Here is a 27,684-nt window from a genome sequence, read left to right as displayed (position 1 = left end):
CCTAGCACACAACAGATACTTAATAATTGTTTATAGACTGAGGAAAGAAAAAATATCTTCACTATTTAAGGGCTTGGGTACAAGCCTTTGCACTTGCTCTTGAAATAAATAAAACCTAGCCTATTTTCAGTGTTGTGTTTGCTTCCTGACATACCTGCACAGGAGTTGATGGCTCGTCACTTTTTTGAGGAGAAATAAATAAGATTTAGTCTCAAGTTAAACCTCAGGTTTGCATTTCAACCAAACAGTAGGAGCAATAAGATGCCTCTAAGACTAAATCTAAGAAGCATGAACCCAAAGTTTAGATGCTGATTGCTGAGATACAAATTGAATGTTTTAAGAAACTAAAAGAGAAGGATCAATGTTTATACACAAAAAAGTATGACTAGTAAAAAAATAAAATTCCATATATATATATATACACATTTATATATATATATATACATATATACATATATGTGTGTGTGTGTGTGTGTGTGTGTGTGTATATATATATATAAAGACAAGTGTAAGATACCAAATGGTCAAAATTCCCTTTAACTTTAATTTACTAGTAATTATTTTGGTAATATAATCAAGCCCAAGATCCTTTGTCAACAAAGATAAAAGATTTCTGAATTCCTAATAAACTATTACCAAAACTTCATTTTCACATAAAACTATGTGAATTAACCCAATTCCTAAATCAAAGAATAATAGTAAGATCAACATCAATGATTAGCACAAAGAAACATACTTTTAGGGGACTAGAAAAGAGGAAGCTTTCAAGGAAATATGACATCTTATACATGGAAGGAAGCCCAAACTATGATCAATAATAAGAGCAAAATCAAAAACCCAAAGACTGCTAAACCCATGAAAGGACATTATAGATAAAAAAATGAAAAAAGAAAGAATATGAAATAATTCACCTTTCTCCAAATGTTGCTGACATTCCTCCAAATTCTGTTGCAGAGATTTGTAGCGATCTATAAAACTCTCCAGACTCTTTTGAATGAAACTTGGAGCAGAAGGTCGAGACATAAGATCCATACAGCTGGAACTCATGATTTCAATTTGAGGGCCAAGACTAAGCAGATGGGTTAGTTCCCACTATAGAATGGAAACATAGACATATAATGGAAAAAAGAGATAAAAGAACCTACACACAAAAATATGACTTGTACCAGTATTAATTATAAATGGGAATATCAGTAAAAATTTGGACTGAAGAACACATCTATGAGACAAGAAGCTTATTTACCCACCTGGCATGAATCTTTCAAACCTGGACCAAACTGCTGAGTAGTATCAGAAATGGAAAAGTTTTTCACCCATTCCTCCTTTTCCTTGACAGCCTTTTCAAGCTCATCCAAATCTTTAAAGTATCCATTTATATCATCTTGAAGTTGAATTTTTCTTGAAACATCTTCCAAATTCCATGTCACATCTTTCCATTCTGATAAAACCTTCTCCAAGACAGTTTTTACATCATCTGAAGAGAGTCCTTCTATAACAATTTTGAAAACAAGCAAATATAGTCTTAATTCATCACCAAACTTTTCTTAAAATGTTTTTTTAAAGTTTAACAAAATGAAAATCAGGATGAAAAGATGATCTTAACATCAAGGGCATAGGTGAATTGATTTTTGTTTTAAAAAACAGTATTGGGGGGGGGGGGGGGGTGGCGCGCGTGCAGCTAGGTGACGCGGTAAATAGAGGACCTGCCTGAAGTCAGGAGGACCTAAGTTCAAATTTGACCTCAGGCACTTTTAATACTTCCTAGCTGTAAGGGAAAATCATTTAGCCCCAATTGCCCCAGCAAAACAAACAATACTGTAAGTTAGAATATTTAAAGAACATTTTAAAATCTCTTTTAAAAATGTTTAACATTTTGAAAAACCTCATGTTGGCTGTCTACTGAATTGGGTACTATAAGGTTCAAGCATATTTGCATATATATAATATATTTTCAGGTGAAACATGATAAAACATTAATGTTACATATTACTATTTTTTAAAACTATCCACAGAAGTACCTCCCACCTCTACTTTCTTCTTCTATCACAAAGTAATTAAATCAATACCATATTTCTGAAGACAAATATCAATTTCCCCACAATACAACCATCCCTATGACTTTCCCAACCAAACAATAACAACAACAATAAATAGCTCTCCTCAGCATATCCATGTATAATTTTTCTTTTCCTATTAGTCTATAGGCTCTTTATGGGCAGGGAGTATCTTCCTTTGTGGTATTTGTATCTCCAGTGCTTAACACCCTATCTATGAGAATTTATTAAATTCCTCGTCATTCATTCATCATATAATCAAGGAATCTCAGTGTCATCCAGTCAAAGTAATTCACATACAAAAAAGTGATTTCATGTAGGAGGAAGAAGAGGAAAAAGAGGAGGAGGTGTAAGTAGAAGAGAAAGAAGAGGAGGAGAAGGAAGCAACAGCAGCAGCAATAATAGTAGTAACAGTAGCTTTCATTTATATAGCATCTATTATGTTCCAGATATTGTGCTAAGCACTTCAAAAAATATCTCATTTAACGCACACAACAACCCTGAGTGGTAGGACCTATCATTCTCCCCATTTTAAAGATGAGGAAATTAAGACAAACAGAGGTTGAGAGACATGCCCAGCATCAGACAGGTAGTAAGCTAGTAATGTTAGAGGCTATATTTGAACTCAGGTCCTCCTGAGTGGAACCTGATGTTCCATCCACTCTGTCAACTAGCTGTTCTCAAGGTAATAGAGCTAATCAGAAATTAAGGTTTATAAATTAAGATTTATAAAACATTTTAATTGTGTTATTTAATTTGATCTTCACAGTAGATTGAGGAAGCAAAGTTATTCCGATCCTCATTTTACAGACTAATGTTCAGAGATAAAGTAACTTATCTAGAGCAATATAGAAAATAAGTGTTATAGGAAAGATCTGAAGCCAGGTCAGCTTGCTTCAAAGACCAGCAGTCTACCCATTCTACCATTTTGACTCTACAGTAACTACACTAGGATTGACATTCAAGCTCAACTGGACTTTTTAATTTTAGTACCTTCCCTCTATTAATTATTTCTTATTTGTCTTTTTTATAGTTTAATATTCTCAGTACTTATCATACTGATTGGCACATAATAGGTGGTTAATTGTTGTTTACTAAGGCATCACCATCATCATCATCAAATATTTTGGACAACCATTAAGAAAAGGTGATGACTGCACTAGCACCCAGGATACCTTAGAATCAGCCAGCGTCAAGATAAGCAAAAGTCCTTAGTCTTTATTCTTGGTCTTTAGGGGTAGAAGTGAAGGGGATGGAAGTAGGATCTCCATAACTGCCTTCTTCTTTGTCCACCACAAAAGTGACCCTGGCTACTCTCACCCCACTTCCTAATCCCTCCTACAATTCTCTGTATACACCAATCATCAAGCCAGCACAGGATAATGGGAAGGGCCATTTTCCAAGTATATACCCACAGAGTATTGTCCAATCGGTAGTTAGCCTCAAGTGCTTGGCTGTCCTGACCTCAGTGCATCAACTCAAGAGTTTCAGCCCTGACAAGGGCTGAAGATATCCCAAATTTATAGGCTAACTGGAAATATTATTTTATACATTATATATTTCTTTAAAAATAAATAAATAAATCACTGAGCACTGAAATTTATTTCATTATGATTTTCAAGATGGAGATACTTTCAAAAATTATTACTAAAAGTACATATAAAGAATTAGAAAAAAATTTATGTTCTAAGCACATTGAGTATTTTCAGAGGAGTGGTATTAACTGGGTACTATTTGTCTAAGTGGGTGGATGAACAATTCTGCATCGTACACTCATGAATAAATACCAAGAAGGAAAATCAGAGTTATTTTTTTACAAAGTGAATATTCTATATAAGACTGTACCCATTGAATAACTGAAATAACACATGATATAAAGACATGTAGTCTGCCAAGTACTATAGATTTAATACGCCTTACTATTTATGTCCTACATTATGTATACACACAAATAAATATGCAGGAGACTCAAGAAAATCATGATTATGCACTTCAAATATCTATAATAAAGTTCACAACTGTACTAAGGTGATCTGTTATGGGCCAGAACTTGAAACAAGGTACTAAGTGGAATTGAGGAGATAATGGTTAAATCTAGTTTAGCATTAATTTAATCCTACAACAAATAATGGTTTCCTACTGATATAATGATTAGTGTACACTCAGTGTGGAGCACATATGGAGGAGCTCTCAGGGCCAGAAAGGGCAAGCACTAGAAGCCTCTCAGAGGCTGAAACAGATTCATTCCATTGTCTACCTTTACGGTGGCCAGAGGCTGAAGCACAAACCTTTGGAGTTGAAGAGATTCAGAGGGCAGAGAAGGAGGCAGGAACTCAAGTTCTCGGAACCAAAGAGAGATATAAGCCTCTAAGAAAACTAACTGGTCCCCAGGAAAGGAGACAAGAGGCTAACTACCGATTGGACAATACTCTACTTTAAGGTTTTCTCACCACAACTCTGTCATATATGCGGTGTAAGTATTATGATCCCATTTCATGAATGATAAAACTAAGGTTTATATAATAAATTACTTGCCTAGGGTCACACAACAAGCAAGTGTAGACCTAGTTTTGAACTTGGGTATCTACTTGTTTCACGTTCATAATTCTTTCCATGCTGCCATACTGTTTCAACTACATATATTACTACAAGGAGAGTGCACTAACTACATTTTTTCCCCAAAGTAATCAGCTTGGTGAAAGGAATTGGTATTAAGGGGAAATTGAAGGAATATTATTTCCCTCGATCTCTAATACAATGTCCAAACAACCTCTAAAATATTCCTGAAATATAAATCTAACAATATTACTCTTTTACTTAAGTCTCAAATGATTTTTCTACTGCACCTCTAGAATAAAATATAAAATCCTTATCCCAGCATTTAATGATTTTCATAGTATAACCACCACTTATCTTTCCAATCCTACTCAAAACATTTTATGTTCATAAACTATTTCTTTAAAACTAGATGTTTACTGTTCCCTGTACTCCTAACCTACACATTGTTTTGCTTTTCACAGTTGATTTACCATATCTGAAATACAATTAGACCTCACTTCTCATCTCTATCTTACAGACTAACTAGGATCGAAGCACAGCTTAGATAAAACCTCTCATACAACATTTTTCCTGATTACTTCCAGTTGTAAATGCTCTCAGCCCCTTGAATTCATTTTTTTATTGTTTTATAACAACTTTGTACTAATTAATCTCTGTACATGTTACATCCCATCAAGAGAAAGTTCTTTGAAGGTAAAAGGCTGTTTCATTTTTTATTTCATATTTTATTTATCTCATTTTCATTTATATATCCCTCCAAACTAAGCACTATACCTTTTAGTCATACATGATTGCTACTGAAGTGTTTGTTTAAATGAATTGAAGATTTAGCAAAGGAGACATTATAATGTACAAAAGCGGCTAAAATGGGTATTTTCTCCAAATTACTATCCAAAGGGGGCAAATTTACCTTCATTTTAGGTTTTCCTATATTGATAGCCACATTTCCTTCACTTACCCTTCCCATACATATCAATATATGATATAAGTGACTTCCAAAGGAGAATAACTAATAAACAAAGTTATACATAGCTCTTTGTTATTAATTTAGTAGAGTTTTGTTTATTTTTTTTAACTCAACGATATAAAAAATCATGAGTGTCATAACAATTTTCAGGTTCACATAACAATTCACTGTATGAAGGTTATCAGCAAAACTAAAATAATTATACAAAAATAAAATCACTGATTATCCAAGTAATTAATTATCTAAATTATAAAAGAAAAACACCCTAAATGCTGAATGACTTTTACATTGGTATGATATCTTTATGAGACATATATAAAATATTTTTAAATTAAAATATATTTTTTAATTTTTTAAAAATATTTTTAAATTTTAAAATCATATATTATATTTTTAAATAAAATAAAATTAAAATGAAATTCAAATTTCATAACATAATAAGAAATATCCCCAAAGAGACTACATAAAACCCATGACATTTGCCAGCTATAATAAGCTTCAGTTTTTAAAAGTAAAATTGCATGGCTGCTTAACTTCTAGTTACAGGAGACATATACCTGGGTCTCTTGGAGGAAAAAAATGCCCTCATCAACCAAACCAACCAGTTTCTTCCAATACTTCTACATGAACAAAGCAGAATGAGACCACTGAGTCCTTAATGACTTGAATACATTAAGCAGAAAATTCCTCTTAGTCTAAGCCACAGTAAAATTTAAAATTTAAAATTTAAAAATACTAAAGCATATGAACATCTTTTTTTTACTAAAAATTGGATATGTTTTTTCTTACTGATTTTCATCATTCTCATCTGCATCATTAGCTAACTTGACTTTGACCAATCTAAAGCTAAGCTTTATCTACATCTACAATAATTACCAATGTACCAAGAATACCATTCACCAAAATAAGGGCCTATTTTTTACTTTTATACCAGAATAAGTAAAATCCCTACTGATGCTAGAGATTTAGATGATACAATCATAGGTTTAGAAAGAAAGTGACCTTGTTTGCTTTCTTTTCTGAAAATGCCCTTCCCCCTCATAGCATGATCATTATAAGCATCTGAATTTTTAGAATAGTTAGAGCATACACACACACACATACACACACACACACACACACACTCTCTCTCTCTCTCTCTCTCTCTCTCTCTCTCTCTCTCTCTCTTTCTCTCTCAAGAACTGCTAACATAATCTAGCTATAGAAAAATAAATATTAAAACTTGGAAAATACAGGTGCCTAAGGAATAATAGGCATATTGTGCATGAATGCTTTATGGCAGGTTACTAGAGTTTGTACTAAAGGAACATCTAAGGAACATAAACAAATATAGTAGAGCTGACCTTTTCCTATTTGCTCCAAAAGATTTTGTGCACTGTGGGTTAATTCATTTAATTTGGGGCTTCTTTCCATTTGCTCCTTTTCTAGGACCTAAAAATACAATCACAAAAAAATCAATACATAGTCTCTTCTTTATTGTTAATGGTATTTTTATTTTTCCAATTACATATAAAGATATTTTTCAACATTCATTTTAATAAGATTTTGAATCCCAAAACTTTTTCTTCCTTCTGCCCTTCCTACCTCCTCCAAGATAGCAATTATGCATAAGGATTATGCATATACAATCATTTTAAATATAGTAAAAGAAAAATCAAAAGAAAAAAAAACACAAGAAAAAGCAAATTTTTTAAAAGGCTTAAAATACTATGCTTCTATCTACATTCAGTCTTCATTATTCTTTCTCTCTGAGTATAGATGGCAAGTGTAGTGCTTTATCCAGTATAACATTCTACCTCTCAAATGTCCCTTCATACAGTTTCTGAGATTACCACATACTATTAGATATTTATTTCCTATGGATATCCCATAACCACATTAAATTCAGCATTTAGAAGGCAGAACTTATTCATCTTTCCTATAAAATCCTTCCTAACAAAAGCATCATTATTCAAAAGTCTGGAATTATTTTCAATTCCCATTTTGCCTTCTCCCATTAGTTTGGGAGCATCTTAAGAGCAGAAAACTATATTGGTCTGTTTTATGTCTCCAATGCTTAGTACACAGTAGGAATTTAAATAGCACTGATTGACAGAATGTGACAAGTGATGACTGAAGAAAGCACATGTGATGAAAATATTACACTGCTGAAGCTAATTAAACAAATCAGCAGCAAGAACAGGCAAATGACAAGGCTTTGACTGCCAGTTCTGGATTGGTCAAATAAAGACGACAGTTCCAGCTACTACCCTTTAGCATCACCAAGAAACTTGAAGGTTAAGCCCCTTCAGAGTACCAATTGTTCTTTCCTGTCTTCTCTGGTTTGAGAAGTTAAAGAAGAAAGAACTCACTCATGCAAGAATTTCAAACTACTTCTGGTTTTTTCTTGAAATCTTTATCAAGTAAAGGAGGCCATATTTTTGTACAACTAAAAAAGGTTAGAAATCATCAAAGTTTCTACTAAAAAAGATCATACCCTGATTTTAGCCTGCCTCATTCCTTAAACAGTAACAATGGCCCAGCCTTCACTTCACAAGTTACTCAAGCTATACCAGAGGTGCTTAAAATTACTTATGACCTCCACTCTGCCCATAGCCTCAATCCTCTGGGAAAGTGGTGGCACTACATGGACCTCTTAGTTGCTTTCTTTTTTCTTCCATCCTAATTCTCTCCTCATTATTTTCTTCCTTTTAATATTCAGCCTTTGTCTATTGAATCTCCTAACCAATTTGTTTCTACCAGACTATCCTCTGTTAATTTCCAGATGACCTAACAGAATGACCCTTAGGACCCCAGGTAAGGTAGTATATCCCCTCTATGCAGTTTGGGTACAATTCACATTCACCTCCATTCTCTCATCCCCTTAAGGAGGGGAGCCGAGGAGTATGTCACCCTTTACCCTAATTACATGTGGGAAGGAGGAAAGGAGAGGAGGGAGGGAGAGAGGGAGGAAGAAAGGGAGGAAGAGAAGGAGGAAAGAAGGGAGGAAGGGAGGAAAGGAAGGAATGAGGAAGAGAGGGTGGGAGAAGGATAAGGAGTATAAAACACCATCATTTAAGGGTATACTAGAACAAGGTTTATATGTGTAACTTGGACAATTTAACAACCTACCATGGCATCAGTTTCCTCCCCTTTAAAATTAGGGATGAGACTAAATGAAAGTATGAGTTCTACTATAACATTGGGCACTAATTCAAAAGACTCATTAAAGCTGCAAGGTTTGGCTCGAATTTCACAGGTTATTGTAACATCTAAATTTTACAACTATGACAATTTCCTTAATTTGAGTCACTGAGAATTTTCTTGTTAGAAAAGAGAATCTGATGGCTAAGATGACAGGAAAAAACAATGATGAATGTTGGAGGGGATGCGGGAAAACGGGGACATTGATGCATTGTTGGTGGAGTTGTGAACGAATCCAGCCATTCTGGAGAGCGATCTGGAATTATGCCCAAAAAGTTATCAAACTGTGCATACCCTTTGATCCAACAGTGTTTCTATTGGGCTTATACCCCAAAGAGATACTAAAAAAGGGAAGGGGACCTGTATGTGCCAAAATGTTTGTAGCAGCCCTGTTTGTAGTGGCTAGAAACTGGAAAATGAATGGATGCCCATCAATTGGAGAATGGCTGGGTAAATTGTGGTATATGAATGTTATGGAATATTATTGCTCTGTAAGGAATGACCAGCAGGATGAATACAGAGAGGCTTGGAGAGACCTACATGGACTGATGCTAAGTGAGATGAGCAGAACCAGGAGATCATTATACACTTCGACAACGATATTGTATGAGGATGTATTCTGATGGAAGTGGATTTCTCTGACAAAGAGACTTAACTGAGTTTCATTGGAGAAATGATGGACAGAAACAGCTACACCCAAAGAAGGAATACTGGGAAATGAATGTGAACTATTTGCATTTTTGATTTTCTTCCCGAGTTATTTTTACCTTCTGAATCCAATTCTCCCTGTGCAACAAGAGAACTGTTTGGTTCTGCAAATATGTATTGTATCTAGGATATACTGCAACATGTTTAGCATATATAGGACTGCTTGCCATCCTGGGGGGGGGAGGAGGGAGGGAGGGGAAAAAACGAAACATAAGTGATTGCAAGGGATAATGTCGTGTAGAAATTATCCTGGCATGGATTCTGTCAATGCGAAGTTATTATTAAATAAAATAAAATTTATTATAAAAAAAAAAAAAAAAAGAAAAAAAAAAAAAAGAAAAGAGAATCTGATCTAAAAGCACCTCTTCATAAAGGACAAGTATAAAACTAATCATGGCTTAATCATCTCACAAAGTGCTTTTTTTTTTTTTTTTGTCCAGCTCAGAAAGAGTCCTATTCTTTCCACCATGGATTTTAAGCCAAATATAACAATTTCCAATTTGAGATTTAAATACAGCACTTTAAATCTTCCTCATTAGTCCATTACACTATCTTAAGTTTGCATTTCCCATCATCTCCCTCTATGTGGACAGCAGACCTAACATGAGAAAATATTTTATTCAAAAGAAACCATTTACCTTAAGTTTGTTCTTCATGTCCAAGGTTTCTTTCATCTTCTTATATTCTTTGATATCAATGGTGTGAATGGCACTGTTTGTTTTTGAAATCCAGGTCAAGAATTCAGCACTTACAGCATCGAACCTAATTTTAAGAGTTCAGATGTCATTAGTTTTCTTCTATTCTCTCCTCAGCAACTTGGAGGCATTAAATATACAAATGGTTTCTGTGCTATGTGACATCTATCCAATGTATACACAGAAAATAAACTCATACAATGCTTAATTAATCAAAATGACTTCACATTTTATTATTTGTCAAACCTGTTTCAATTATTTTATTATGTGTTAACTACACAGAATCACATAAACTCACAAATTAACTCTAAGAACTTCCCAAAAAAATAATAATACATGAATGTAATTATGCCATAGGAAATAAAGAAAAAGAATGCAAAAAAGGTAGGGAGATTTCTATGATGGTGAAACAAATAAAACTGAACAGAAAGAATAGTACATATTGGTTAGAATGATTATATGCTGAAATTGTCTAATATTTGCTTTTATGTGTGTATCGTATAAAAGTAATCACTCAGAAATCATTGAAGAGGAAGAAGTACTTATCCTTCTGAAGCCGTAATTATCTGAGAAAAGATACGGTAAAGTCAAAAGAATAATATAGAACCTTTCAAATCATAAATCTCAAGGAGGAGGTTGTAGAAAGAGCTAAAAACTGGGTGACCTAGCAAAATACCAATCAGAAGAAACATTTTGAATAGAGCATCTTTTTATTTAAAAAATGTTTTAAATTTGAGGCTCAAAGCAGTGAAATAACTAGTTTTCAAAAAATGCCACAAAGCTATAGAAATCTTGTAATTCGACTTTGGCATATGAGACAATGAAATTTTCATTACAGTCTTCAAAATTTCAGGGTTCTCAGAGAAGTAAGCCAGAACCTCTTTGTTCTAAAAATTCACAGCAGGATTCTTTGCAAGTAACAGAATTCAATAGATTTCCATAGACTTAAAACTAGGCACATTTCTCTACCTTACAGATTGAGTCTTTCTCAGACATTGCTTTCCAAAAAGGACCCAACATATCAGCATTAAATGCTAAATAAACAGTATAGATTGAGTCTTTAATTATAGCAGAAAATTTCTCATGAAAATTATTGGATCCTTTTATTAATCAGTACAAATAGTATCACCCCCTCAATCTCACATTATGTAAGTTTGTTCTAGGTTTAAACCTGTTACATAAAACAAATGCTTCAAAACCTCTAGGACTTTATTTTGGTTCTGTCAAATGCTCATTAAATAATATACTATATGAAAGGTACAGTACTAAGATGTAATAATGATACATGTATAAAACATGAAAACTCTGGTTTTCAAAAAGTTTATACTTTATCAGAAGGGGAAAAAAAAGAATGTATTCAAAAAAGGCAATAACACATAACTGAAACTGAGAAGTGAAAAATGAAGTGTGAGTTTAGAGAGAGAGGGAAGAACATTTGTAGGAGGGAAGTATCAGTAAAGGTTTAAGAAACATGTGGCACATATAATTTATTTTCAAAGATGAATAGGATTTCAGCAGGAAGAGAAGATAAAAAAGGTATTCCAGGAAAAAAAAAAGGAAATTGCATGAGCAAAAGCATGTATATGGGAAAATGAGATATGTACAGAAGACAAGTAGTTCAGTTCGGTGGAGAAAGTGAGCAAGGGAAATGTGCCATAAAAATACAGTAGTGAGTTAGTCCTTGTATCAATCAAAAGAATCTGGATTATATTTATTAAATAAATAGGAACCATTAAATTGTTGAGCAAAGAATGACAAGATCAGGGCTGTGCATTAAGAAAATTATTTTAACAATGAATGATAAATAAAAAGAATCATGGGAGACAGCCACTGCAAGCAGGCAAACTAAGCTACTGAACAAGGCATAGGACAATAAGAGCCATAAAGAGGATGGTGATAGTGACAGTGGAAAAGTGGGGTCTTAGGAATAAAAGAGGTATTTGAGGGATTTAGCAAATGACTTGATGTAAGGAACAAAGGAAAGAGAAATGTCAAAGATGACTGAGATTACATGCCTGGCAGATTAGAATAATAGTTCTATCATGCATAGGAAGAGAGGAGTGGGGGCAGTAGATGGCATAGTGGATAGAGTACCAGCCCTTTAGTCAGGAGGCCCCAAGTTCAAATATGACCTCACACTTCTTAGTTGTGTGACCCTGGGCAAGTCACTTGACCCCAACTGCCAGCAGGGGGGGAAGGGGAAGTGGAAGAGAGAAGTAAGGAAAGGCACAGATTTGGAGAGAATTACAAATAGTTTATATATTTTGTGTGTATAAATTATGTATTATGTATAACTTATTTATATATTGATATATTTATTTAATATATTATATAGAATGTCGCAATAATAAAATTACATAATACAAATATATATTGTCTGTCATATTTATATGCAATATGCGTATACATAATGTGACATGACGACAAGGCATCCAAGTGAAGATAAATCTGAGGAAGCTGAAAATTGGTTCTGAAATTCAAAAAAAGTACAGGCTGAAAATAAGGTGAAATTAATCTACAGAAAGAACAGTAGTTGAAATTAAAGATATAATACAGTCCAAGTATATACAGAGAGAAAACAAATAAGTTGAAGACAAAGAAATGCTTGAGATTAAAAAAATAAGAGGAGAAACAAATATTATTTGGGGAAAACAAAGAAGGAAGAAAGGCAGAAAAAGAATCAAAAGAATTCAGTATTATATAAATAAAGAGGAAAGGAAGCATTAGAAAACAGGGCCAAAAATTATGAAGAAAGCAGAAGATAAAGGATTGAATTTATCAGTTAGGAAGTGACTCAGATTTGAGGGGAACAGTATCAGACGAGTAATGCAAACAAAAGCATTATTACAAAGCATTATGGAAAAGAAGGAAGAAGAGATATGGAACATAAATTATAGATGGATAGAGATTAGAATGATGAAAAGAAAGAAGGCAATGGAGTAAGAGCCAGTGGAAATAGATAGAAGATGTAAAAAGAAGGATATTAAAAGTAGGGCATATTTCTGGAGAAAGCAAAAGAGTATCAGCATCCACCAGAAATAGTAGTTGCCTCTTTCTTTGAGATAGAGAGGAAGAGAATAAAATGAGAGAGAAAACTAAAATTTCTGAGAAAATTTTTGAGAAGGAAAATTAAAGAATCTCTTACAGAAGGGCTTCAAAATTGCTTGGAAAATAGTAAGAAATACGATATCAAATACAGAGAAGTATCATAGATGACACTATAATCATTGAATAAACACCTAAGTCACAATCACTAAGTCCATGACCAGTTTATTGCTCAATTATTATGAACCATGTAGGATATGATCTTAGTCTAAGTGCAGGAGAAAAGAAGGCAGCTTCATTTAAGGATGTTCATTATTTAATAGAAGTATCTTCCTTAAACAATAATAATAATAGCTAACATTGATATGGCACTTACCATGTATAAGTGCAAAGCACTTAAAAATTAGATTGTCACTTGATCTTTAAAACAAACTCTTGGGAGTTAAGAGTTAGTATTATCATCAACTCCATTTTACAGATGAGGAAACTGAGGCAAATAGAATCTAAGTGACTTGAGTAAGGTCAGAGTTGGTAAGTATCTGTAGTAGAATTTGAACTCAGGTCTTTCTGGATACAAATCTAGCAGTGCATCTACTGTACCATCTACTTGCCCTCTAATATCATTCAAAAGAATTTCAATTTATACAATGTATAAAAATATATATTGTATAAGAAAATCAATATACTCATTTTTACTTTTTCTTAGCTTCAAGGTCCATATGTACTTGTCTCTTCTTTGGTGGAGGAGGAGGAGGCAATTCTTGTTTGGATTTCTTAACAGTGACTTTTTCTCTAATGCCAACAGTTTCCAAAAGAAGTTTCTGAGGCACCTGGGACATTCCTAACTTTGCTACTGCTTGAGTCACCTATTTAAAAAACAAGTAAACAAATAAACAAATTAATTAATTATTTGGGGGGAAGGGGAGGATAACCAAAAACCTAGACTTTGATCTGACAGTAAAACATTATTGCATCTTTTATTGTTGATAATATTATTGTTTTATTATATTTAACAAAAACTATTCAGATGTTATTAAATGATGAGGTACAAATATGTTCCTAATTTTTTTTTTTAATTTCCATACTGGAATAACAAAAAAGTTTCAAAAGTCATAAATTTTTAAAATGCTCAGCCTCATATTCAGGACTAAATATTGACACTTTTTAAGTTTAACAAATTGTTTACTTCAAAAAGAGATACCAAAACATATTTTAAACAAAGCATTACCTGGTTAGAGTAGTCTTCTAACCTCTGAACCAAGCTATCCCACCTCTGAGTCAGTTCTTCTGAATCACTACTGATCTTCTTAGAAATCCGGGGATTATTAAAGAGCTGACTTACATCATGGCCAGCCTCACTTAGCTGGTCCAGGGTCTGACGTTTCATTTCCATATCTTCCTTCAAAATCTAATATTTAATTAAAAATCTTTGTTAGATGATTCTGTGCTAATAAGAATTTGTTTTCCTATTCCCTTAATTTAGAGTCAACACAGACACAATATAATAAATGGTAAATGATATGACAGCACTAGCTAAAAAGAAATGACTTTTGATACTAGACAGATTCTAGATTATATAATTACCATAGGCTAAAAAATACTAAAAAAGAAGAAAAAAAATTATAGGCCATCCAACATAGTAACATAAAAGGGAATGCCGGCAAAGAAAATACTCACTGCCAGTCGCCGAACACTGACACTCAGCTCCTTTTGGTCTTTGAAGTTGCTTGTCTGCACTTTATTTAAAGCCTCTTCTTTTTCAGTTAGCCAAGCTTTCAGCAAACACTAGAGATGAAGATGATAATACCAAATGGATAATAAAATTAGAGAGCAATTCTCAAATCAAAATCATCAGGTATTTAAAAACTATCAAGTGCTATTTCACTAGAAGCCCCTTCTAAAACAAAGAGTCTTCACCAAACACAATAGTTTAAGACATACATAAAAACCAATTAAAAATGAAAATACCATACCAAGGATACTAATAAAATAAACAAGATCATGACAACGAACATTTAACCAAAGAAAAAGGAAAACACTGAATACAATTAGATTATATCTGAAAATTATGCTCTTTGTATTTTAAACACATTTACCCAGAATGAAATAAGTGCTTGAGTAAATAAAAATTATTCTCAGGTAGGCAAGATATATTATCTGAGACATGAAGGTGAAGCTCGTTTTTAAGCAAGATTAAGAAATTAGAACTTACAGATTCAATGTCCAAAGTTACCAGGTCAATAGATCTGTAGATAACTTCAGAAGCACACAAAGACAACTCCAAAATCATCCACCTTAAACTTTTATGGTCTTAATCTCTTTCAAATGAGTTGATATTGAGCAATGTATATATTTAAGAGTTAAGCAGGAATAAGACTAGGAAATCTTCCAAGATCCTTTTATGATTTGATTCCATGATATAAGAACATATGGGAGATATAGAGCCCTAAAAGCTCTAGTCTGGACCTTCTTGCTAAATCAAATCTATTAATCTGGTTTCTATACAAACATTTGCATTTAAGGTAAATGTGAACAGAAAGAACTAGAAGCTGGTCCATATCAATATTACTCACCCAACCATGTAATTTATGAAAAGATGAGTAAGTTGGAAAGAAGAGTGAGGGAAGAATACATGAATTATTTTTATTATGTCTGGACTATATCTACTCCTTCCTTAACAAAAAAAAAAAAATCTCTTCTGTTTTCATTAAGAGAATTATTCACAAATATCTATTTATGTTGTCATTTATTGGGCTGTCAGAAAAGTTCAAGAGATTTACCTTTGCTTTAGCATTTGATAGATGTATTGGATGGAAATGACAGCAGATAGAGTTAAAATATTTTGCAGTTTCCTAAAAATATTTTGCTGAAGTTGGAACTAATTCCCTGAACCCATTTTCAATTATCTTGAAGTCGCTGAACCTGGGTGAACAATAATCCCTTGACAGATTATTTAATCGAATACAGTACGGGACTTGGATTTAGCTCATGCATCTACAAGAGATCAATATATCAAGCAAAAATGATGGCTTCAATTTTCCCAAGAGAGTTTCATTACTAGAGCATTTCTGTCACATCTGAACAAGACTAACTTCTTCCTACATTACCTAATGGCAGTACATTAGGTTCTGTTGAAAAATCTCAAAAGAAATAGAAGGCTTAGGTGCTTGTAAATTTGGAAAATCTCATGAAATTGTTTCTTCTTTACTTGAGACCACATATTACACAGTTTACATGACACGGTTCAGGAATATGGTTTGGAGCAATCTAAAAGGCACCATCTAATAACCACCTGTTTTTTCCTATTATAAGGGTAGAATGTAAATTTTTTATTTAATACATGGTTATTTAGCCCATTTTCAACAGAAGCTATAATACTTAAGCAGTCAGAATTAGTCCCATTAATGCTGAAAACTAAATTTGGGATTCCTGCTCCTCCTTTTGACTTCATGATTCACATTAACATAAATGGCAGTCTCTTAGTCAATGAGGCGCAACATTTCAGTTATCTTTGAAGTTCTGAATCTAATTGAAAATGCATATTGGTGCTATGATGAATGTGGGCAAAGACAAGAAACTACAACAATTTACTGACCCATACATGTCTTTCATGAGACATTTCTAAACAGAAGATGTATAAATTTAGAGACATCTTTACTACAAATGTTTATATTACAGACTATTTGTGCCCAACCTGTATACAGCTTTCCAAATTCTTATTAGTCTGATCAGGCATAGTGGGACACACTATTAGCCTCAAACCCAAAATAGTGATGTAATTCAGATCCTCTTCAAGAACAAAGGCTAACAGCCTGACAGCCATACCTATGTCTTTCCTCAATCACTTTTAATCACTCATTATAATCACTCATCTACTTATCTAATCCTTAAAGTTACATTTCAAGCAATTTGAGGGCAGGACTCAACTGAATCAATTGCTTCAGGACTTAGGACACAATGCCTCACATTCAGATCAGTAACTATTTGATAAACGTCTAATGACTAACCATAACCAAAGAAATTAACAAAATAAACCAGGCAGTTTCTTTTGAGTTATTTTCATCCAACTGTTCTCAAACATTACATATTTGCATTTCTACTAAACTATTTGTAAAACATAGATATTTCTCTTTAAAAAGAATAAGCACTGATGTTTGTGGAAAAACACAACATCTAAAAATATTAAGTTGAATAACTGAATGAGTATTCTGAAAACAAAACTGGAACATGTCTTTAATTTGTTATTTCTGAATATAGCAATGTGAAAGGAAAATAAAAATGATTCACATACTAAAGTAATATTTAGACATAATAGAAGAATCCATTATCAAAACAAGGACTAGACCAAATTATTTGGCTAAATCCAATAAATATTTCATTCAATTGATATCAACATAAGGAATAATGCAACTTTGATCAAATGATAGTTAACTTCATTAATCTCTGATAATCAACAAAGAATTTATTCAAAAATGAAATTATCATGCTATGTGTGAGAGGCACCTTTTTTTGGAGGTAGGAGAGTTACAAATATTTGATATCAACTGCTAGGGAATGATCTTCTACAAATTCTACTGCCACCAATGCAAACTGACAACTCGAGAATAGCTCATAGCTTAGGGGATTGCCTGAGCACTTGAGGTTTCAGTGTGTTTATATGTTATTCCTGAATATGTAGCTCTCCCTATTTATGCCAAAATACTGCTTTTCCAATGCAACAAGAAAGATGACTGTATCCTTATTCTAATGTAACATATGTAGCATACAATCTAATAATAAGGTAAAGTATACCCAACCACAATACAACTTATAATATATACAATTTTGCAAAGGACTATCATAATTTGAAAGAAGGAGATCAAATTGTTATTAATTTAGTTACAAATTGATTATAAAAATTATAGCTACTAACTAATTACCTGTCATAAATTAAACCAAGAAAACTTCATGAAGTTCTCTATGTACTAACTGGTTTAACAAATGTTTATTTACAGTTTCTACATTTTATACAAAAGTAGTGATCAAAGTGTTAGGGTTCTATAACATTGTCATTGAACTGCAGATGAAATCAAAAACTGTTATTTAGATAAAGCATAATGAACTAGATATATCCTCTGACTTTCATGACAAGATGAAGAAAGGTAAGAATTCTGAAGAAAGCCAACTGGAACAGCCATTAATTTGCAAGAGCTAAAATTGTAAAGGCTTGAAAGCACATCTTGAAAAGAGAATAAATAAGCCTTTAAAATGCAATTAGGTATTATTTATCTCATAGAACATCGGAAAGTACCAAGTGTTTTTGAAACTATTTCTTCATTTAGTGATAAACATTTGAAATACTAGACAAAAGACTCATAAAGTTAAACTTTTTAAAATTGGTTGTAATTGAACAAAGTTTTCATATTTTAAAAATTTCTGCTTTTGGTACTTAAGGTAATTGTTTCTTACCTGTTCTTCCAACAGTTCCTGCCACAATATATTAATCCTGTGCAATGTATTCCCACGTTCCTCAGTCCAACGGCAAACAGCTGTCCATCGTTCACCAAGTTTCTAAAAAAGATAGGGAATTTTCTTTCATTTAATCTAAATTTGCTGATGTAATGTTACCTTCTCAAAAACAGCTTCAAGAAACCTATATTTAATTGTTATTTATCTAAGAAGCAACTAAATAAGTGATTAAGTTATAAGCAATTTTATATCCCTGTGAAACTGACATTTTCATAATGGAAATTTCAAAGAATTCTATTCATAATTTAATTACAATAAATGTTATTGAAATATCTATCACTATCCAAACATTCTTCTAAATTATCATATTCATATCTTTTTTCAGACCTCACCTTCATTTTCTATTATGTCCCTTCTCTTCCCCTCCCCCCAAATAACCATAGCTCAACTCAAAGAACAAAGGAATAAAAAAAAAAAAGAAATAAATTCAGTAAAACTAGGTAACATTAAAATAAAATCAGATAGCATTCAGTCTTCCATATCCATGATGTCCTCTACCACGAAAAAAAAAAATTATACATGTTCTTCAGAGATAAATTAGAGGTCACTGTACTATATAACATACAGTTTTTATAATGTTATTGTTCTGCCCATGCACATTGTTATGGTAATTGAATATATTGTTTACCCCAGTTGTCGTCACTTCACTTTGGTCTTACTTAACCATTCTCCCTGTACACTTCATATTCATCATCTCTAAGTTTGAGAATGATTAATCATATTCATGCATCATAATTTGTTTAAACATTCCCCAATTGATGTGTATCTAACTTATTACCAATTCTCTGCTATTATAGACTTATAAAAATTTCAGTATAAATATTAGAATTTTATTTTAATTTTGGCCCATTGTGGTATAGTGTTAGGCCACAGAGCAAGATAGAAAAAAATCCTAGACTTGACTTGTCCAAGGTTTATTTCAACTTCTAACATGTATTTCGTGATCATAGGGAATTTATCAAATTTCTCTAGAGCTCAATTTCCTCACCTAGCATCTGCACATAAAAATAACTGAGACTATCCTCATAGGACCATTGGGATGACGAAATGTCTTGGACAGTTCTCTAATTTTTCCAATTTTAATAAAGTATTTTCTACCTTATGCAAACCAAGATATGGCTGCAAGATGTGCCTACATGCAACAATATAAAATTATATAAAAGACTGCCATCTTAAATTTACTAAAACATTATTTAGAATCATAAGTGCATAGGAATTAGAGCTAAAAAGGCAAAATGAGAGCATCTGGTCAAAGATTTCCAAACCTTTTTTTTTTTTTTAATGTTACAGATCCTTTTGGCAGTTTAATAAACATAAACTACATTTCAAAATAATCTTTTCAAAATGCAGATAATGAAACAATTAGGATTACAAAGAATTATAATAAAATATTGAAATTATGTTGAAATAGTTATCAAAAAGTTTAAATTTTTATAAACTCAACTACATAGATTACAGGTTAAAAAATCCCTAATCTGGTAGAACATTGGCAAACTCAAAATCCAGAGAATATAGATTCCCCCAAAATTACTCAAGCAAAGATTTTTAAGTAGCAGAAGTCAAATTCAAATTTAGATCTTCTGACTACAAAGAGAGTACTCTTCTACTATAGTCATTTATAATAATCAAAGTACTAGCTATATTTTCACATTTCAACATGAGGATAAAAAACCCCACCTTTGCCAGAAGATATTTTTCCCGTTTTTAACTAGTGTTCAATAAAAGTTAATATTTCTATTCACTTTTATATTGCTTCAAAAAGTATCTCCAATATGGGGCAGCTAGTTGGTAAAGTGGATAGAGCATCAACCCTGAAGTCAGAAGGACTGGAGTTCAAATCTGGCCTCAGTCACGTTAACACTTCCTGGCTGTGTGACTTTGGTCATTTAACCCCAAATGCCTCAGCCCTACACACACACACACACACACACACACACACACACACACACTCCCAATAATTCAATCATTGTTCTTTCATGCTTGTTCAGTTAAGTAAAAAAGGAGAAATGTGATTTTATAAAAGAACTAATACTGGAATGTCCATTTAACCAATATTTATTGAAAAGACATTTTGAGGGTTTTAACTACATAAGGAAAAAACAGGCTCTTCTACTGTCAAATGCATTGAGAATTAAGGCAGTAAAGCATATGCTTGGCAGAACTAGTCCACTTAATTGTTACCCAAAAAAGGATTCTAAAAGTTGAACTTATGGTACGCTAACAGTGAGAAGTGGATGAACATTTCAATCAATTTTAATCAACTAATCAAATGTTTCAGAAGGGCGAATACATGGCTGTTTGATATAAGTAAAAAAAATACAATAATTAAAAATGTATAAAAGCAAAATGGGCTGCTCTTTGAGGGACTGAATGGAGATCATCAACAGAAGACTGTTTGACACGAATACCATAGGAATTGCTATTGAAAACCACATCTTCCTAATTGTTGGGGGGAAGGGAGCAGTTTAAAGTGATCCTTTCCAACTCTAAGATTCTAATATCATCACACAGGTAATGTAATATCAATCAGGAAATCCACAAGTCACCAAAACAAACCTCTCAAGTTTTCGAAAAAGTTATCTACACCTTGGCTTTGCAAATGAAGAAAACATCACATTCAAAGAGCAATTATTGAAGTTTGCCTATGGCCCAAGACAAGAACAGACATATAAAACCTTGAGTTGGCTAAGAAAGCAGAGGGAAACCTGATAGAGACTTACATAAGCTCCAGAAGTACATGGTCATAACTCACATGTTTTTATGTGTTCAACTATTTACCTGCAGTTGATCTTCCAAGACAGCTGTAGCACTTTCTCCACTGTTCTCATCAACAATCACAACCATATGAGTTAATGAATTCACTTTCACCTGCTCTGTCTCGAGATCATTTTGCAATTCCTAGGGGAAGAAAAAAAAGGCCAACTATTATACCCACTCTTGCATATTTTCCCATTTAAAAATCCACTAAGTTTTCATTAGTAATTAAAAACACTTAATGGGGCAATGTATTTAAATTTCCAACCATTAACTTAACGGTTTTTACTAATGGAACCAATAGTCTACACATCTCTAGATTCCAAGGCAAATCAAGGCAATCTGAAAATCTAATAAATGTCATGTACATTTCCATAAATAAGTTAATACTCTTCTAGGGGGACCTAACTAAAAGTACAAAAAGGTCCAGTAGAAGAAGTACAATATAATGATGAGTTGCACACTAGAAATATAAGTAAAGATATAGTTCTTCCTAACTTTCCTATTTCTATTGAGAATACCACAATCTTTTTAGTCACCCAGATTTACAAACTTGAGTCATTCTTGATGCTTCACTCCTATATCAAATAATCACCAAATTTTGCCAGTTCTAAGACTAAAACATTTCTCACATCTACCCATAGAAAATGTCACAGTTTTGAGTCTTTACTATTTCTTCTCTGTCCTTTACAATAGCTACAGTTACAGAAGCATAAAATAATAAATAAAATAAAACCTAAAATATAGATCTGCTCAGAGCTCTCTACAGCCTCCAGGATAAAATACACAGTTTTCTCTTTGGCCTTTAGATTCCCTTCACAATCTACATACAATTAAACTTTAATGATTAATTTCATATCAATTCCCCCTAACCCACTATGCATTCCAATCCAACTAGTCTGCTTGCTGTTTCCCATGACAGTCTTTCGTCCATCTCTGTACCATTGTACAGGGTGTTGCCCACAACTTGAATACTCTCCCTCATTTCTGAGTTTTAGAGACTCTAATCAAAACCCAACAAAAGCACAACTTCTAAAAATAGTCATTTCTGATCTCAGTTTTTGCTGCTCATTTCCACCCAAAAATACTTTGTATCTAAGTTGTAAAAATGCAGTATTGTCCTTTTTATATGTATGTCCTCCCACAGTAAACTCTAACTTCTTTAGAAGTAGGGACTATTTCATTCCTCATTCCTAGCATAATGCTAGATAAGCAATAAATATCTGATGACTGATATTTGACTGATTGATTAATTGGAGAATCTAAGAAGTACTGAGCTTGATTATGTAAGTATATAGAATCAGGGTCCATACAATTTAATGAAATTACAAATTAGTTATCACAAAAAAGTCTAAAGCTACGTCATAAATGGGGAGCTACAGAGACAGTAAAATTTCTAGTAGAGTTGGAGATTCAGAAGTAGAGTGCAAAGAACAGAACTGGAAAAAACTCAACTTCTTTCAGATTCTTTCACCACCCACTATTACCACTCCTCAAAAAATTGGGGTAAGAAGAAATTTATCCTGTTTTGTCCTCAATCCATGTGATCCATTTTAAGTGAAAGATGAAAAATCTCTACTTTAACTTACTTATTTTGCAGATATTCTTGGACAATAAAAGAGAAAAGGACTGAATAGAAGATAATGAAATAATGAAATACTTCCTACAAAGCAATCTGTAACAGACACCTTAAATTTTCCTTTTTCAATAAAAACTAAATGATCAACAAATAAAGACTAGAACTCAATTATCAATTCATAAAATGTGAATCAACTTTTCATAAGAATAGTGCATATTTATGTGACAAAATTTTCCATTCCATGAATATAGCCCATTATCTCCTCAATATTATTACCCTCACTCACTAGCAAATTCATGGTTCCTGGCATTAATGAGAAGTTACTGCCAGACATTTCCAGCAGAAGAGATAAAACATTAATCTGAATTTAAAATACTAAGACTACAACTGAATATTATTTTTTTATTCCTCATAGCCCATTCCTTCCTCTCCTTAGGACACATGATAAGACTAAGGAATGGAAGTATAGAGATTTTCCAGGAAACTTGCCCTCAGTTTCTAAACAAGAGCTCATTCTAAGGACTTTCTGCTTTCTGCACTTACAATTGTAAAAGTCAGTGAATTTTTAGAATGCTGAATGCTATTTTTCATATTAAATATAGTATATAAGAAATATTAGACAGATTTACTTTATGTTCTTCCAAATGTTTCTTTAAGGACTGTAAATCATCATCCAAGGGGCAAGCTTCCATCTTCTGAATGCGTTCTTCTGTGAGAGTTAGCCAATCAGAAAGTTGTTGCAACTGCTTCTTCTGCAACTCCATGAGTACATCATGTAGCCTAACCATCAAAGAACATAACACAAATTTACTAACATAAGCTTTCATTGTCAAATGAAAAGTAAAAATCCAAGCACCATAAAAGAACAAAATAACATACCCAATTCTATCTGAAGTACCACTGAGGATTAAACTTTTATTCTCTCCATAAACTGAAGCCAATGAAATACATGCAAAGAACTAAAATGAACACCACCCTCAATTCATAACAGAATAATTGTTTCATGAATCAGGTATTCCTGTTTACTAAATAGGTGGAAGATGCTAGAAAATGCAATATGACCCTTACTTTACAATACATGGGCTAAAATGAATACACCAAAAAATGCTTTAGAACAGGTAAAAATTTATGAATTTGACAACAAATGTCATAATGCACTATTTCTCTAGCTACCAGTAGTCTATTTTACTCCAAATTGGTTTCTAATTAGATCTTTTAACTCAAGTTTTGTCAAGTGATCAGGAAAAAAAAAAGAACTAAGAAAATTTAATTATGCTTTTCAACAGAGAATATTTAATGACATTTATTTTTCAATAAAACCATGTAAACTACTTTATTCAGGTTAGTAGTCCAAGGAACAAAATCAGAGTGTTCCTAGCTATAACTTACCGGGACTGCCTGTCCATACTTTCCACTCTGAGAGCTTCCCAGCGAGAATTCAATAGTGTCATTTGTTCCTGAATCTCAAATTCTTCTTCATCCGATAAAGTGCCCTGTGTTATCAGTTGATTTCCAGCCTGCAGGACACTACCAACACTGCTCTGATGTGCCGTCAATTCCATCATAAAGTCCTAGAAAGACACATGACTATACTTTGTGGGCTGTTCCTTCTAAGTAATCTTAACAAATTGTTAATGTTTAGATATTAGTGCTGCAAAATAATACAGTGTCCTCAAATGCAGCAGGGTTTATCTTCTTTATTTCTAGATATTAAGTCTCTGAAAATGGATATTAAAACATTTCGTAAGATCAAAAGTTTAAGTAGGCATTTTTCACTGGTAATGTTAAGGAACAATAAGAAATAGCTCTGTGTTGAAGTTTAACACAGAATGTACACTAATCCAATGAAGTTGGTATTATATATATAGCCACCCCCAGTTTCACAAATCAGGAAACTGGGAAAATTATGCAATTAAATAATGTGCCTTAAGTCACATGGTTTCAAAATGATAGAGCAAATGAACCTACTTTTTGTAAGTACAAGTCCTGGACTCTTTCACCACATTACACCAAATGAATTCATAATTTGACAAATAATGCAGGAAAACAGTAGTGTTTTCATGTATTTTCATAATCAAAGGACAAGCAGTGACGTCAATTGTCAAAAGTCCACCACACACACACACACACACACACACACACAAACACAATAATAGAATGGAAACTCTTTGAGGGCAGAATGCTTTCACTTTTGTTTTTATACTCCTAGTGCTTAATATTTGTTGTATTAAATTACTTTTAGTTCAATTCAGTGTTTATGAAGCAGATTATTATTGCAAAACAATTATAAGCTGGGTGAAATTAAGATGTAAGAAAAAAATGAATGTGGTGCTACCTAAACAAATAAGGAACCGCGTGAAGGAACAAAAAAAAAATGTTTTAAAGCTTCTTTCTTTTAAAGAACATCATACTTTTAGACCAAAAAAAAAAAAAAAAAAAAAAACTGTGTCGATTTTCAGTCTTACAGCATCCTATATAATTTATAACATTAAAATCCTAAATCTAATTCCAATCCTCAGTTAATCATCTGCCTAGAATTTCACAATAAAGTAGTTTAAATATCACAAGCCTGAAAATATGCCATGAACTTTCCAAAGAACATAATTTAGGAAAAATAACAAACACTACTGAAGTGCCTCTGTAATAAAGTAATGAACATTGTACTTGATAATTCCTCATAGTAAAATACAGGTATTTACTTCATGAGTAGCAAACTGTTCTTTGACTTCCTCGACATCATCAGAAATGGCATCTTGGTCTTGAAAAGTGTCTTCAGCTGAAAGTAGCCATGTCAGAACTTCTTCCAAAGCTACTTGGTAACTATCTAGGTCCATATCCATTTCTGTGACTGTACTGGGAGTTTCAGCTCTAGAACCTTCATGTTCTTCCTCTTCTGTTGCTGCAGTCTACAAACACAAATAACATCTTTGTAATAAACAGAAGTTTCCTATTGCTAAAAATCAAGCCCTTCAATCAACCAACCAATATTTAGGAGACATTAACTAAATCTGGAGCTCCACACTCTCTGTCTTTTGAGGTAGAGAGGAATGATTAACCCAACAGAAACATTCAAAAAAAGAAATAATAAAGGGCTTATTTATTACAAAATACAGTACAGAGAAGAAAGGTGATAAGTAATGTTGAGAATAATCAGAAAAACACTCCAAAAAAAGATGTGCCAAGAGTTCTCATAAAATAAATATAGGAATTATGGTTTTTCACAGTTCTTCCTCACTCAAATCCAATTCACTTGTATGTCACAGCATCAGCTCCCTGATGTCGTGGTTGTCCTTGAGAATGAAGGACAAACAACAAGAACTGGAGATGTGAGAAAGAACTGATGCAGACTGATAAAATTAATTTAATTGTTGTATTGTAGAAATTAAAATTAGGTGGTGCACAGCATAATGCTTTAAGTTCAATACATGTTTAATTTCTGATGAAAATGAATTAAACGTAGACAGATAGTATGGAACCAGATTAGAGAATTGAGCAAAGAAATTTAAACATCAGGTAACAGGCCACAGAGAAGCATTAGAAGTTTTTCAACAAAAGGGTCACATAACTCAAATTCTATTTTTAAAAGATTACAAAAGTAAAGAGAGAATGGAATCAGAGACAGTAAAAAGTTTCTCGCAGTCATCTAACAACAGAATGATGAGGAGCTCAACTAGGCTAATGAAGCAGAATATATATGTAAATACATTCTCATAACCCACTCATCTATGCATACATATAGATGAAAAATGTTTTTTGCAAGAAAACTAAAGAACTAAGAGAAATAGGAGACTGATAAATCAAAGAAGACTCAAAGAATTTGAAGTTGAATTACTACTAAAAGAAAAGTGTTGCTACAAAGAGAAACTAGGAAGTAGTGCTATAACAAATAAAAGAGCATAGAGAACACATAGGAAAATGAAATCTAATAATAATAATAATAATTTTTTAAAAACTGAATTCTATTTCTTATGCACAGAACTCCATTTGCCATCTCTTTGCTTTGGCTTTTATGGTCCCCTATTACGCCCCATTTTCTTGCTTGTGCCTCTTAAAGGCTCATTATCTTCTTGTTAGTCCTTCATTCAGGAAGAAGAGCATGACATCAGAGAGGCGATGCCATGACATGCAAGTGGATTGGATTGAAGTGAGAGAAGACTGGGCAAGGTCACTAGAGATGGCCCTGGATACAATAGGAGATGCAATACTAAGCTCAAGATCCATGATCATCTCCATATAGCCATTCCATATCACTTAAAGCAGTAGTGCCTTGACTCCTAAATTATCTTGCATCTATCATCTATTTGGTATATACCTATATAAGTGCATTTGACTCATAGCTTGATAGTAAGTTTTTTGAGAGTAAGGACTATTTTCTGTTTGGCTGTTGTATTCCCAGAATCAGGTACACAGAATGTACTCACCAAAATGTTCCTTGATTACAATAAATGGAAGTACCCAAGAAGAAAGTAGATGACATTAAAGCTTGAATAGGCAAAAACTAAAGGTAAAGGGCACATAATCAAGGAGAAATAAATCAGAAAGAGGAGCATAAAATTTTAAGAATGAAAGAAAGGCTAAATTCCATAATTAATTGAAACTTGACCAGAAAAATATCAAAAGATAAAGAAAGGA

General features: G+C 32.9%; 1 protein-coding gene across 1 annotated transcript in view; it reads right to left on the bottom strand.

Annotated features, from left to right (window-relative positions):
• UTRN (utrophin) overlaps positions 1–27,684 on the bottom strand; it is a 559,804-nt gene that overhangs the window by 429,543 nt on the left and 102,577 nt on the right. The window contains exons 9-20 of the mRNA XM_051997902.1: positions 25,752–25,958; positions 24,442–24,623; positions 23,682–23,832; positions 21,498–21,617; positions 18,660–18,761; positions 14,889–14,996; positions 14,440–14,619; positions 13,908–14,077; positions 10,110–10,233; positions 6,924–7,011; positions 1,248–1,489; positions 912–1,092 (exon numbers count right to left, since the gene is read on the bottom strand). Of these exons, the coding sequence (XP_051853862.1) occupies positions 912–1,092; positions 1,248–1,489; positions 6,924–7,011; positions 10,110–10,233; positions 13,908–14,077; positions 14,440–14,619; positions 14,889–14,996; positions 18,660–18,761; positions 21,498–21,617; positions 23,682–23,832; positions 24,442–24,623; positions 25,752–25,958 (1,855 nt within the window). The remainder of the gene's footprint in view (positions 1–911; positions 1,093–1,247; positions 1,490–6,923; positions 7,012–10,109; positions 10,234–13,907; positions 14,078–14,439; positions 14,620–14,888; positions 14,997–18,659; positions 18,762–21,497; positions 21,618–23,681; positions 23,833–24,441; positions 24,624–25,751; positions 25,959–27,684) is intronic.

The sequence above is a fragment of the Antechinus flavipes genome, chromosome 4, assembly GCF_016432865.1.
Source record: "Antechinus flavipes isolate AdamAnt ecotype Samford, QLD, Australia chromosome 4, AdamAnt_v2, whole genome shotgun sequence".
Lineage (NCBI taxonomy): Eukaryota > Metazoa > Chordata > Mammalia > Dasyuromorphia > Dasyuridae > Antechinus > Antechinus flavipes.
The sequence above is the reverse complement of the archived record's forward strand: the minus strand, read 5'-3'. Positions and strand labels throughout refer to the sequence as shown.